Raw genomic sequence first — 12,671 nt, forward strand, 5'->3', positions numbered from 1 at the left:
GAAGGGAGAAGCTGGGGGAAGAGCCTGTGAATCGTTTTGTGCCATCAAGAACCCTGTGACAGCAGCTGAATGCAGCTCCTGGCCGCAGCCCCAAGCACTACCTCAGCCCTCCTGCCACAGGGGGAGCGGCACCAAGACAGCAGGAGAGAGCCATCTCAGCTGGGCTGCAGAGCACAAAAAGGGATTTAAACTAATAATGGTTCTGATTCCTACTCTGAAGTAATATCTGAACTATTGCACCTGGAGATTCTGCAGAAATGAGGAACAAAAACAGGTTTAGAGGAGTTCAGCTGGAGAGGAAAGCAGAGCCAAACGGGACTCCTGACTGAGCAGGGAGGGAAAGATGGCAAGAGCAAGAACCTGAAATGAGGAGTGTTGGGAGATTCCTGACAGGAAGAAGAGGAGTTAAGCACAAGATAAAATGGATGTTCAATAAAACCCAAATCCCAAAACTCCAGAAAAGAGGTAAAATTAAGTGAAAGGTTCTAAGTGAGAAAAAAAGGTGAGACTTTTGCCTGGGAACACAACCTCCTAACTTGCCTCCTAACCCCTTTAAAGGACAGAGAAGATAAATGCCCAGATTAGCCAAGAGCCTAAGTGGGAGAGAAGAGTGCTGGCAGGAGCCTGAGCCCTGACCAGCTAAGAAAGGACTCATCCTGATACCATCCTGCTCATGGCTGAAGGGCACTAAGGGCTCACGAACTCGGACTGGTAAGAACCACACAGCAACATCAATCTGGTGTGCAGTGATTCACTGCCAGCTCCAGGAGTGGGTCCTTTTCTTCTCTAATTCTCCTGATTGCCCATGGGTATGGTTATTACTCAGCTTGGCCAAAACACGACCATGCACCTGGGTGGAATGGCCCCTGGGAGAAGCAGCTATCCCACAGAGATGTTCCAAATGTGCTCAGTCTGGGAAGCCCAACTCAGCTCCTTAGAGGTCTTTCTTCTTTGAGGGTCTTCAGCAGCTCCTGCAGCAGGGCAGAGAGCACCACTGCAGTGGCAGTCATCACTGGGTTATGTTGCTGTGGGTTAATCCACAAATCCTCAGTGAAGATCTGTTGTGGGTTGTGCTGGGTACTTACAAACGTGTCTCCAGAGTTAAAGAGTGATTAACCACAGCACCCAAATTTGCTTTGCTCTTAATTGTGGCTGTTTTCCCTGCCCTCTGTCAGAATTGCTTGCTCCTCTTCCACCTACCAGCCTGCAGCTCTCACAGGGCTTCACGCGTAGCTGATGCACGTCACCATCTAAACTGTGCTAAAACTCACACAGTTGATTCTGTTGCTTCAGGAGTACACACAGCTGAATCTCCTCTCTCTGCCAGTGGACACCCAGGGAAGAGCAGGCAGGCACACAGGATACCTCTCCCAGCTTCCAACCATCCTCTGCTCAAGGGGTCTCCTGAGCTTCTGCACATCATGTTCACATCACTGGCCAAATCCTGGTGATTTATATGGTGCAGAACCTCTGGCAACTACATCAGATATAAATCAAGCAGAAGTGGAGTCATGGGCAATAATGGGGAAAAAATGTCTCTGCTTTGGAAGACATACATGAGTTTTGATCTTAATTTGGGTTAAATGTCCCAGCAATACAAATTACCTGTCTGGCTGTCTCTGCTCTCTGCCATCCCTGCAAGTCTCACTATGGAATGGCACAGTGTGATAAGGATGGATGGAGCACAGCTTCCTTTGCTCTCAAATTCAGTTAAAGAGTGAACAGGGTGACACAATTCACAGTGGAGAGGAACGGGGTTTGGGAAGGAGGCACTCCTCTTCAGCAGGGACAGGCAGCTAGGGATGAAAAGCAGATGAAGGAAACAGAAGCAACACAACAAGGGGACAAAGTCTCAAGTTGTGCTGGGGGAGGTCTGGGCTGGATGTTAGGAGGAAGTTCTGCACAGACTAGCATTGGAATGGGCTGCCCAGGGAGGTTGTGGAGTCACCGTCCCTGGAGGTGCTCAAGACAAGACTGGATGAGGTACTCAGTGCCATGGTCCAATTGATTGGCTAGGGCTGGGGGATAGGTTGGGCTGGATGATCTGGGAGGTCTCTTCCAACCTGCTTGATTCTATGATTCTATGAAATGCAAAGATGAGAGCCATGGTCAATGGGCTGGAAAGGAGCAGACAGGGGCACAGATAAGGAATTCTTTTATGAGAAATTCGGGAGCTGCTTTAAGTGAAAAAGAGGAGAGGGAAAGACAAGAGTCCATGGAGAAGAGACTCAGTTACAGCCATGCTGGGAGAAGCACTCTCAGTGTCCTGGCTGTCCCAGACTCACCAAGGCAAACACAAGCCTAAGTCCAGCAATTCCAACTGACCTTGTGGACCAAAACACCTTCATGCCCAAAGGAGCAGCTGTGACAACCAATTGTTTCTGACAAGTTTGGGACCCCTGGAGTAAAGGTCCATTTTCTGCAGCAGTCTGAGCAGTGAGATGTGAAGCACAATGTGCACCAGTTGCTGGTGATGTCTCAGTGTGCACATGTGCTCCTGAACCACCTGTGCCAGTGACACTCCATGACACGAAGCTAATAGGAAACAAATTCCAATCAGGGATTTGCTTCGTTCCTAAAATGGTGCCTGTGTGCCTACACCTGGGAGAAAAATTAAGCAGGAATCTGTGCAACATACTTGGAGATCTTTCTGAAGAGCTCTTAGTCCCTGCTGTCATTTCAGATTTCAAACTGCACATGCCTTGTGCTGACTCTTTCAGGGCTCTGTTAGCACGTGCTGAAAGCCGTTAGCATTTACACAGCTCAAACCTAACCTTAGGAAACCCTTCCTCGGATCGAGAGAGATGAGACTGATTTCTCCAATCACAGTAATGCCAGGAAACTTCCTTCTAATCATCTTCTTGCCAGAACGCACCCAGTTTCCCAAGGTCCTTCCTGCACCCTACACAGGTACCTCTCAGCAGGAACACCAAGGGAACTGCCGCTTGCTCCGAGGTGCTCTGAAGCCTGCGGGGTCTTTGCAGCAGGCAGCCTGAAGAAATCCAGCACTCTGCACAAACAGAGCTGTCAAGCCAGATTTCCTCAGGCTCGCTGCCACACAAAATGGCAAGGAAGGGACTGGATCCCGCACGGAAGACAATAGGAATTATCGGTGCGCAGCGTTTGTCTTCCGGCAGGGTTAAGGTTTCTCAGCACTTCCTAAACTCAGCTGTGCTGTTTGTCCTCGGAACCGCACAGCTGAAGGCTCTGGGATCCAGCCACGGAGCTTCCACTTCCACTTCCACCCGGCGATAACGCCACGCGACCTGACTCCCGCAGCAAACAGCCTGCGACCACGGGAAGAAGATCATAAAACATTATTTATGCTGGGATCGTTTGTTACCTCCCCCCCCCAATCACTCCTCTTTCTTGACAGATGTAAACCTCCGCTTAACACATTAGTCTCATAAATATTACCAGGGAGAAGGCTGCGAGTTAATACCTACCAAATGTATGTGAAAAATATGACTCGATTGAGAACTTTGGATTTTAACCAGATGCCTTTCCAGCAAATGATTCAGGTCAGATGCTTTCTTCTCCTCCTCGCCGTGTGTGCACCTTCAAAGCCCAGCATTCCCCTGTGATTTATTGTACCCTGACTGTATGCCCCGAACCTAAACCAGCACCAGGACACTTCATCCTTGAGGCTGTACACACCTGCAGTCCAAACTAACAAGAGAAAACATCCCCACGGCACGGCAGGAGCCTTTGAAATGTCTTTTTGCAGTTGCTTGGACACAGAACAGACTGGTAGAGCAGGGAGGCAGCGGAGAAAGGGTGAAGACAGGAACTCCAAGGCTCTTTCATCTAGAAAGGGGGGACCATGGAGAGATTAGAGGAAAGGATTTTGATTAGATCACTGGAATGTGAAATGATGCTTCCCAGGATTAAAATCCTATTTTAGGGCTACCAAACCGGTTATGCTGTCAGTCAGGATGTGGAAGCTCCTGCAGTTCTGTCCCTAACAGGCAGCTGTCACTCAGCAGCACCCAACATGCCCTGGCTGAAGCAACTCTGGCCAGGCACCTCTCACATCTCCCCACCCTCATCCCAGGCGCCGACGTGGGGCCTCCATCCCAACAAAGCGCTGCCAACCCTTCAAGGGTGGCACTTGTGGAGGAAAAGGGGTGCCCCTCTCACAGGTCATCCCCGAGTCTAGCCCTGTGACTGCCATAGGGGCTCTTGGATGTGGCTCTTGTAGAACTCCTGGCCTAGCGGAGGCCTGACACTGCCATCACCCAGCACAGGTCAGTTTATTCCCAGTGCAGCCAACAATCCGAGGGGCTGCAGTTGTCAGGCTGATCGTTGCGTGGCACCCATTAACATAAACCCCGCCATCGCAATTAGTATCTTTGTAAGCAGCAGCCTCAGCAAAAAGTGGAAATGGAGGCTGGAATCACGGCGCCGCTCCCAAGGAGGGCAGCAGCAGGCTGGGAAACGATGGGCAGCGATCGCTCTGCCGCTGTCCCCGCCGGGACTGCCCCGGGACAGCCAGCGCCAATGCCAAGCGGTCACCCGCTGCCCGGAGTGAGCGCTGCATGCACTGGGTGATCCAAGGCAATCCGAGGAGAAATACGGCACTCCCTCCCTCCCTAGGGGAAGCTGTATTTGCCTTCTGGATGAAGGGCAAAATAGTGGCAAAAAAAAACCCTGGTTTGCGTGAAACCCCGCAGATCGTGTGTCTGAGAGAGGACCAGGACGCCTCACAGGAGGACACAGGGACTGCTCTCCCGGGGGCGGGTAGCAGGAGGCTGCTTGTGCGCACCCGGGCTGGTTTGTGGAGATGAGCCTGGCGCAAGGCTCTGCTCTCCAGGAGGGCAGACGGAACCCGCTCCTGTTCACAGCAGCATGGCTGTTTAGAGCACAGTAACTTATTTCACCTTTAAGTCTGCGTTTCTGTGGCTATCCCGCGCCCAGACGGGATCCGCTCCTCCAGCCCCACCGCGGTGGTCCCCGCCAAGGCAGCGGTCAGCGGCCTCGACCCGCGGCCCCGGCCCCTGAACAAGTGCCCGGCGAGCTGCGCCCCGTCCCTTCCAGAGCCACATCCGGCCCGCTCCGCACACGGGGACCAGGCCCTGCCGCGGGCTCCGCCGCTGTCGCTTCCCTGAAACTCTCTCACCGAGCCCGTCTGGCCCCGCGGGCTGCCCATCTTCCTCGGCCCTCCGCCACCACCCGCCGTACGCGCTGCTCTGCCCCAGACCCACCGCACCCCGCACTCACAGGGGATGCGGGGGCAGTGCAGGGCACGGCGGGGGCTGCGCGCTGCCACCACTACCACCCCCTCCCCCCCGCCACACTCCGCCTTGCCCCGGCTCCGCATCGCCCGGTTACACCCCGCACTGCCCCGTTGCCCCTCGCATTGCTCCATAGAGCCCCCCAGCCCTTCCCGGCCCCGCACTGCGCGACTGCCCCCGCACTGCCCCGTGGACAACCCCCACCCCATCCGTCGCTCCCCGCAGCTCTCGTCTGCACCCCACACTGCCCAGCTCCGCACCGCCCGGTTACATCCCGCACTGCCCCATCGAGCGCCCCCACCACTGCCCAGCTGCGCACCGCCCGGCCCGCATCGCACAGTTGCGCCCGCACTGCTCGGTGAAGCCCCCCCCCCCCCCCCCCCGGCCCCTCCTTCCCTGCGCGCCCCCCGCGGCGGCACGCGCGCTGCGGGGGGCGATGCTGGCCCTGTGAGCTCGCGCGGGCGCGGCGCCCCCTCCCTCCCTCTCTGCCCTCCCCTGCCCCCCCCAGCAGAGCCGGTCTGAGTCCGTGTTCCGGGCGGGCGCGGGCTCCAGGCCGGGATTTGGGCGCTCCCTGCCCGCCTCCCTCCCCCTTGCCCCCCCGCCCCTCCTCCCCCCTCCCGCTGGCTCCCTCCCTCCCCCTCCCTCCCGGCTCCTGAACTCCAGCCCCTCTCTCTCTATCAGCCGCTCACTCTGTCTCAATATGTCTCAAGATGGCGGCCAATGTGGGATCGATGTTTCAATATTGGAAGCGCTTTGATTTACAGCAGCTGCAGGTCAGGCTCTCCCCGCTCGCCGCTCCGGCCGGGCCGCGTCGCCGGACCCCCCCCCTCCTCGCTCCCCTCCTTCCCTTCTCCGCCTTCCCTCGGGCCCGGCCTCCCCCTCCTCCTCCCGCTGCCGGCCCGCGCCGCCTAAAGGGAACCCCCCGCTCCGCCCGGCCGCGGCGCTCCGCTCCCTCCGCCTCTCCCCCCCCCTTGCGCCATTGATCACCGGCCCCATCGGAAATTGATCCTCTTTGTTCAATTCATCGATCAGCCCAAGATGGCGCCGGAGCCGGCGCTGCCGGGGCTGTCGCCGCTTCGTCCGCTCCGTCCCGGGCTGCTCTCTTTCCCCGCTTCCCGTTCCCCCCCGGCGGCCGGGGCCATAAAGGGCGGCCGAGGCGGCGGGCGGGCGGTGGGGCTGCCGGCGGCCGCTCCTCTTCCCGCGCCTGTCTGTCTTCCTGCCCCCCCTCTCCTGCCCCTTCTCGCCGACGCTTCCCTGTCGCCTTTTCTCCCCAGGAGCCGGGGAAAGTTTACCGAGTGCTGGGACTTTGTGTGGGGGCGCAGGGAGCCGGCCGGGCTCGGCGTGCAGGCGCGGAGCGGCGGGGGCTGGGGGCGCTGTGGTGCCGGCCAGGCGGGCGCTCCCCGCCGCTGCCCGGCCGCCGCCGCCTCGCCTCGCCGCGGGGTGCCGGCCCTCCGCTGCCGCCGGCGGGCAAGGGGCTCCGGCCCGCCGCGCTCCCGCCGGTCCGCTGGCACCGCGCCGGGGAGGTGGTGGTGGTGGTGGGCAGCTGCCGCAGGCGGGGAGGGGGGACGAGGATGGAGCCGCTGCGAGGTCCCCCGAGGAGGGAAGGGGGCGAGCGCCCGGCCTCACTCGGCCCCGGGAGGGGGTGTGCGGGAGGACAGGGGCAGCGCCCAGCGCGGGGGGCAGCGCCCAGCGGGGAGGCCCCCGCCTGGCACGGGGGGCCGATGCGGGGCCGGCTAGGCGCGGAGGCGCCCGGCCCGGCGGCCCATGGCCGGCGGCGGCTGCGGGAGGGCACGCTTACATAATTCACCGGCTCCAGCCTCTCCTGCCGCCCAGCATCTGACAGATGAGCGGAATGTTGATGCTGTACTGTGCTGGCTCACGACAGCCTAGAAGTCTTGTTTCCTCCGAGGGAAAGTCCTCGCAAACCAGCTTCCCTTCACCGTTGGGTGCGTGCCCTGAGGAAACTGCAGATGCAGTATTTAATAGAATTGCTGGGCTATAGATAAGGCCTGGGCGGGTTGGGGAGGGGGGGAAAGAGGTTGTCAAAGGATGAATTGGTGCTGCTCCCGCCGCTGAAGGGGATTGCAACATGCGTGCTTCTCCCAGTTGATTGGTGCAGGAAAGCGCTGCCCTGCCTCTTGAAACCCTCCGGTGCCTCCCGTTTAAATAAATTGGCTCGAAAGCCGCCGGCTGCCCACCCTTGGCCCCCTCCCGAGGCGGGCTCGGCGGTGCCCGGCCGGAGCCCTGCGGCAAGCAGAGACATGGTGCGTTGATGCTGGGCAGAGCCGCAGCCCCGCTGGAGGTGAGGGGATGCGGCCGGGGGGGCGCGGGGAGCGGGACTCGTCGCCCTCCCCCTCCTCGGCGGGGCTTGCAGGGGGTGAGCTGGTGGGAGCGGTACTGTAAATAAAACCAACCCAGCAACCCCTAAAACGGGAAGTGCTGCGCAGGGTGTGCGGTGTGAGGCTGGTGCCTGCTGACTTTCAGGTGCATTAGGAGGTGGGGTAAAGGAGTGTTTTGGTTTAGGCTTTTCTTTCTCCCCCACCCTCCCCTTTTCGGGTTTTATTGTTTCTTTTAAAGGCTTTGGATTAAGGTAGACTTGGCTGAACTTTGCTAAGTTAAAAGGGTTCTTAATAGCGACCCAGAATACCTACAGGAATAGAGCAAATGAGATCCAGATGTGGGGCTGTATAAAATAAAATGGATTAAATTAAGATGTAGTTAAACAAGGTCTGACATCTTTAATTGTCGACTTTTGCTTTTGCCTCTGCGTATGTGTGGTTGTTCTTGCTTAGCATAGGAAAATAAACGCTCTGCACGTCACTGCCGTGGCGTGAGATTTAACAGGGAAGGAGTCCAGACGCTGCCCTTAAAAATAAAGCCTTCAGAAATGCTTATTGATTAAAACATATTACACTAAAGTATCTATCATGGAAATTAAATTCTAAAACGCAACGAATGCAGCCAAATGGCATTTTGATAGATTGTTCTCTTATTTTTTTTTAAGTAAAAAATAGCTTACTTTTATCACAATTTCTGTGCACACTGTAAAACCTGTTGTGGAGTATAGCTGTGCAAAGCTTAATCTTGTTTTTGCAGACTGAAGGTGACAGTCTGACTTGAGCAGCTTGTGGGTGCTCCTTTGAAGCCTTCTGGTAGCGCCGGCTTCAAGTTGTTTGAACAATCTTCATCGCCTGCTTTTGGGGACTGGGGGTTATTTATCTGTGTCGCCGGTTGAGCTGCTCGCTTTTTTGGCAGTGGGTGCAGCACAGAGTTTATTAACTTGGCAGGCAGGCTGCCTGTGGAGAGTCCCAGAGTGACCAGAGCTGTGGAGAGCACCTTCGTCTATCTGCTGAATAGTTAATTGGTTTCAAATTAGCCGGTTTATGTTTATTTTTTATCCACCCATCTGCACGAAGAGGTAGTGTAACATTTACTCCCACTTGCAGATGAAGCAATATGCTATAAAAACTATCCTTACTGAGCATGAAGTTCAGCCTCACCACTGTCCATCCCTCCCTCCCCCATCATTCATTTCTACTAATATATTTCCAGGGTGGAATTAGTGAAAAGCAAAACGCTTTTGTCTGCGCTTCCCTTACTCTGTTCCAGGGGGGAAAAAAAACCCAACGAACCTGAAGGATTTATACTTGACACAGTTACAGCCGTGCCCCGTAAATGCCAGCTCACGTACGTCTGGGTCTAGGTGGCTTTGAAGCTGTCTCTCTTCTGCATCAGAAAGTTGCGAGGAGCTGAGGCTGTGCAGTCCCGTGGCAGCCAGCGACATGCACCCTGCCTGCTCGCAACTTCCTCTTCTGCCTTCTGTTAAAAGACTTTTAACTGTTGATGAGCTTCGACCTGCTGTGTGATATTAAGCAGCGGGTTTCTCGAGTTTTTATCAATATTAATTAAAAACAGAGCCAGGAACACTTGAGGGGCTGACTCTTTTAATTATTTATTTCCTCTAGCCAAATAAGCTCTTGTTTGCAGGAAGAGAGATTTCAGCAGTTGGAGGCAGGATTAAATAATTCAGAACTTGGATTAAAGAACAAAAAGGTCTGTTCACAAATGGAATATGAGATGCAAACCCGGCAGTTTTCTACAGGTATCAAACGTGGCTCTTTGCTTGAGACTCTCCCTGGAAGGCTGAGTATTAACCCTTTTCTCCAGGAAGGGCTGTTCCAGCTCTTAGAGAAACGATGGAGGTTAGGGTGGCATTTCTGCTTCAGTTTGTCATGGAGCAGAAGATGGATCTGTGGTTGCCAGCTGAGGGCGAGGGAGCACGTAGAGAGAAGTGGTCTCGCAAACAGTGAGTGTTTGGGGCAGTGAATGTGAGTTGAAGTGCTGTTGCCCCCCAGTTAAAACTGCGTCTTCTGTCTGGGGTGAGTTGTGCTCTGAGTCAGGCTGCTGTGCAGCAGCACAAAGGTTACCTGCTCTTTGGTCTTGTCTGGAGGTTGTTGTTTGTGGCGTCACTATCACCTTCACCACAAAAAACAACCTTCTGGAGAAGGAACACGAGCCTCATGTTCCTGTGGGTCTGACATGCAGTCCTCTTGAGGTTGTGCTTAATCTTTCTGAGTATCTGTGTCTGTTGATCTGTACTAAAGGAGAGACCTAGCCCTGCCAAACCTTTTCTGACCAGCAGTGCCTGTGAGGAAGTCCAGCTTGGCTCTCGGATCTAAGTGGAATCTGCAGGATGAATGGGAGAAGTTAATACCATTTGAAAAGTTAACAAACTATCTGCTGAGGTAATTTGACAATAAAGACGGCTCAAAATGTCAGCTTAGCTTTTAAGGGCAGGCACACACTGGTACAAAGTGCAGTTTCTCAATGCTTGTGAGTAGGAGGCCATAGCTTGTTACTGTCGGGACAGGGAACAAAAATCTAAAGGCAGATCTTGCTCAAGTGTTTCTCTCATAAAATCTCATCCTGGTATTGCATCATAAATGGTCAATGTAAGGATGGGGTACTAGTTGTGTGCATGCTGTGACTAATTGGTTAATGTAAACCATTGATCTTACAGCATTATAAAATTTGTAACAAAATCTGGAGGAACTAAGCAGCAATGAGAAGCTTTTAAATACCAAAGTGCTTCTATTATTGAATTGGAACCAGGTGGGGTTGTTGGCATCTCTTAGCGGGCTCTATCTGTACCAGAGCACAAGCTGGTTTGCTTTAGGTGAAGGAGCTAATATACTCCAGCAGAGGTGGAATCAGCGCTCATGTCCCAGTGTTTGGTTTTGTTTAGCCGTGCAGGTCGCTGTAGAACTTGCAGTTTATGTCCTGACAGTAGGCAGTGCTTCACTCTTAATAGTGGCAGCTTAATGTGCAGCAAGAAAAGAGTCTCTGGCTGCTGTAAATATGTTTCTGTTCCTTCCAACTGATCAGAGATGTGGGGTGAAAGCAGCTTGGTAGCTCTGCAGGAAGATGCAATACAGGAGACTGGGGGGGGGGTGTGTGTGTAAAAGCTGAGGTATGCTCAGTCTGTATACTCTGAAAGTTGCTACTTCCCTGCAGCAGGAAGCTTTGGCTCTTTGCTATGTTGTCCCTGGACATCTAACACACACTACATCCTCGAAGAAAGGCCCTTGATGTACTTCTGGCTTGAGAACTTGGCTTTCATAGGATTCCTTGAATGTTATTCCTTGAGTCCTGTTCCTTGGAAGGACCTTTCTGAAACATTTTCTATCCTTCTTTCCTCAAAGGAGTAGTGCCCCTCTGAAACGGGGCAGAATCTGTGCGTGTGTCAATCACGCTGCTCTTGTGCCAAGTTTGTGGTTAGCTGGCTGGTGTCCTGGGAAGTGCAGCAGTGAGAGGGTTGGAGTGTGGCGATGGCTGGGAGATGTTTGAGGAAAGCTGGCACCCCTGGGCCACGTCTAACTGTACCAGATAGTAATGGGTGAAGTGTTTGCTGCGGCAGAAGGGGCACGTGGGCCGGAATTCCAGCAAACAATTTTTCCTTGTTTCCAAGCTGAGCTGTAATGCAAAGAGTGGATGTAGAAAAATGCATCATCCAGAGTTTGTTTGCTCACACTGAGGCTGAGAAGGAAGGCGGTTTATTTAGTGACTGGAGAGCAGACACATATGTGCATGCTTAGTGTTTTTCGAGACACCAGCAGGCAGTGCTCACTGACTTGTCCTTTTGATGGAAGCAGAGTAGCAAATTTCCATCTTGCGTGTTCAGGTTTCCCTTGCACATGTTAGGTTTTACTCGTTGCTTATCTTTCTGCTTGGTTGTTCCTCGTACACTTCTTGGGCAGGGTGTTGAAAAGATGATCTCTTTTGGGTTGGGAATATAGCGACGGTGTTCCAGCTCTGCATGCAGGAGTGGTGAGCATGTGAAGCAGAGGGGGAGAAAGCTGAAATGGGGTGGTGAGCAGAAGGCAAGGAGTCTAGGGCAAAGAGACTTGTACAGGAGTACTCACACGGAGTAGTAGATGTGGTATTGAGTTCACCAAGAGACACGACAGAAAGTTAGAGCTCATGATCAGAACAGTTAATGTCCTTGCGTTAGTAAAGCCAGGATGAATCCTACCTGTTTGTGACGTGTTTTCAGCTTGTCTTTGTTGTCTCTGCTTTGACAAGGTAGTAATTGCTGCTACAGTGAAGAAAATGCAGAGGGCCCATTGCTGGGCCTGTGAAGAGCAGAGAGAGAGCTGAATATTGAATGCAGAGTGCGCCGGTGCTGGGTGTAGGCTGTGGTCCTGCCTGTTGTCCAGCACAAGGTGCAGCTCTGGAACAGCAGCAGGCAGGGAGGAGTTTGTACTAGAGCCACTTGATCCTGTTCCTGTTCTGGCTCCGGCTAGAGACAGCAGTTCTTGCTGTACTGTGCATGGTGGCTTCTGTGCCTCGCAGAGTGAAGCATTTGGAAGGAGTCACATCGTTTCCCCATGTGAAGGTGCTGAGGCTGGGAGATGGCCTGGTGGCACTGTGCAGATATTGACAGTGGCCCTGGGTTTGAAGTTGGAGCCTTTCAGGCTTTCAGACCAAGGCCTTTTTACCTTGGTGGTAACTCACTCTCTTACCTGGCAATAATTGAATGCCACTGTCGACAGTTGGGGTAATAAGGAAGTTTCTGTGAGGGCTGGAGTTCAGCTGTCCTTTCATGAATTGGAAGGACAGGATCTGGGGAGGTGCTTGTCTGCCTCCTGCTCGAGTTCACGGACCCACAGTGATCTGCTCTGACAAAAGAGTAAAAATTACTGTCCTTGAAAAGCTCAAAAGCAGATGCACAAAAATACTGAAGCTGCCGTATTGAGATGCTTTAAATTCTTCTATACCTTTGTGTTTCTGGCTGTGAGCTTTTTAAGGCATGTGAAGATATAGGCCATGGCTGTCTCTGAGGCTTTTTCAGCGCAGTTCATACATCAGAGCTGAGCAGCTCCTGTTGCTAATTTTTGTGTTGAAATGTACCTTAGTGAATAAGCAAACTTGGACGTG

At 53.8% G+C, this 12,671-nt stretch overlaps 1 protein-coding gene and 1 long non-coding RNA gene across 10 annotated transcripts in view; one reads left to right on the top strand and one right to left on the bottom strand.

Annotated features, from left to right (window-relative positions):
- Positions 1-1,766: 1,766 nt before the first annotated feature.
- On the bottom strand, positions 1,767-6,628 carry LOC135187614 (uncharacterized). Its single transcript, XR_010307389.1, has 3 exons — positions 6,222-6,628; positions 3,658-3,807; positions 1,767-3,287 (listed from the first exon to the last, which is right to left on the bottom strand). It is a non-coding gene; the product is annotated as an uncharacterized LOC135187614 (long non-coding RNA).
- The window catches only part of CUX1 (cut like homeobox 1), a 426,690-nt gene continuing 419,895 nt past the window's right edge, over positions 5,877-12,671 (top strand). For 7 of the 9 annotated variants that reach the window (XM_064166481.1, XM_064166473.1, XM_064166478.1 and 4 more), the window contains exon 1: positions 5,877-6,007. In XM_064166481.1, coding sequence (XP_064022551.1) covers positions 5,945-6,007 — 63 coding nt within the window. In that variant the 5' untranslated portion in view covers positions 5,877-5,944. Of the gene's footprint in view, positions 6,008-7,284; positions 7,537-12,671 lie in introns of those variants that run through there. The other 2 variants (XM_064166476.1, XM_064166474.1) reach the window with 2 other exon arrangements.

This window comes from Pogoniulus pusillus, chromosome 27 (genome assembly GCF_015220805.1).
Source record: "Pogoniulus pusillus isolate bPogPus1 chromosome 27, bPogPus1.pri, whole genome shotgun sequence".
Classification (NCBI taxonomy): Eukaryota; Metazoa; Chordata; class Aves; order Piciformes; family Lybiidae; genus Pogoniulus; species Pogoniulus pusillus.